Consider the following 1,509-nt stretch of genomic DNA (forward strand, 5'->3'; position numbering starts at 1 on the left):
GATGATGACCTGCTTGGCCGCCTTGTCCTCCGTCAGCGCCGCGATGGCCTTCTTCTGCTTCTTGATGTAGGCCAGGAGCTGCTCCTTGCTCAGGTTCGACCCCTGCTCCATGGCTCCGATGGGAAGGGCGGCGCGCAGCGCTGTCAGGCCCTCTCCATGCCCAACTCGAGATTTTTTTGCCGCAAGGTTTTGACGCCCCGGGACGCCTCCGCCGCGCCGACCCGTCGTTCACCCGCGCCGCCTCACACAGCCGAAGCGCCCCGCCTCACACGGACCCACGATGGTGTCCATGGAGAATCCGCTCCACCGGTTCATGCTCGTCTGGCTGTCGGTTCGGTACTTCGTGAGCCAAATCAGCGACGAGAAGGACTCGGAGATGGACAAGTACAAAAAGAGTGCGATGATCGCCGCCATCATCTTCGTCTTCTGGACTATCGCGCGCCGCCGCGTCCCCGCGACCGGACCCCCCCTCGACCGCGCGGCCGCGCGCCGCGGCGAATTCGCGCCGCGATCCCGTTCGAACGCCGCGCGGCGACCGCGCGGGCGACGCCCCCGCCCGGACTCGCGAGCCGTCGACGCGCGCAGGTGCGCACGCTGAACGCGAGCCAGGCGCGCTACGAGCAGGAGCAGCACAAGGAGGAGCGCGCGGCCGTGGAGCTCGCGATGAAGGCCGACGCGGAGAAGAAGGACAAGTAGGGGCGCGCTCGTTTAAGACAATCGCTAGGAGTCTTAGTGAGGTCGCGTCCGTGGACCGCATGGAGCCCGGAGGCGGGGGCGCGAGCTCACCCGCGGGCCCTCGGACCCCCGGCCATCACACCTGTCTTCTTCCGTGCACTGAGCCTTCTCCGCCGAGCGTCGTAGGCAAGGGCTCGAGGCGGCGCAGCATCGTCCGCAGGCCCTGCCCATTGTTGAAAATTGGACTTTTCGCTTTCAGCAGGTTGGTCTGCACCCACAGCAGCACGCCGTCGGACATGAGGACGAGGGCATTGTCGTGATCGATCTTCATCGTCTCCTCGGTCCGCAACACATTCTCGCAGTCGATGACGGCGACCTCGTGGCCGTAGATGACGCAGGCGCAGAGGTCCAGGATCGTGTCGTGGCGCTCGACGGTGATCTGGCTTCCTTTCCCTCCTAAGGAGGCGACTCCGAGTCGGACACGAGAAGGAGGCGATCCAGCAGGAGGCGCCCAGCTGGGTCGTCTCCGTCGTCACCGACGCCGTATCGTCTAACGTGACGACCATCCTCGCTGACGTCCACCGCGTCGACGCGCTCGACGTCGTTATCCCCGACATGGAGGGCCTCGCGTCCGCGGTCCGCGCGGCGTCCAAGGCGAGCGTCTCGAGCTCCTGGAATGTTCCTCGGCAGCGGCCCGGTCGCCGGGGGTTTGGTGCGGCCGGGGAGAGCATGGAGCGCACCTGGGAGAGGCGCGTCGAGGAACGTGTGTGCGCACGCGCGCGCGTCTCGGGTTCTTGGAGCGCCGCGGCTCTCGCCGGGGGTTTTTGGCTCGGC

General features: G+C 66.9%; 1 protein-coding gene across 1 annotated transcript in view; it reads right to left on the reverse strand.

Moving 5' to 3' along the window:
- Positions 1-9: 9 nt before the first annotated feature.
- Positions 10-1,509, reverse strand: part of AURANDRAFT_69075 (hypothetical protein) — a gene marked incomplete at both ends in the record, with an annotated part of 3,807 nt that continues 2,307 nt past the window's right edge. The window contains 2 exons of the mRNA XM_009044824.1: positions 10-113; positions 922-1,131. Coding sequence (XP_009043072.1) covers positions 10-113; positions 922-1,131 — 314 coding nt within the window. The remainder of the gene's footprint in view (positions 114-921; positions 1,132-1,509) is intronic.

This window comes from Aureococcus anophagefferens (genome assembly GCF_000186865.1).
Source record: "Aureococcus anophagefferens unplaced genomic scaffold AURANscaffold_872, whole genome shotgun sequence".
NCBI classification, from domain to species: domain Eukaryota; class Pelagophyceae; order Pelagomonadales; family Pelagomonadaceae; genus Aureococcus; species Aureococcus anophagefferens.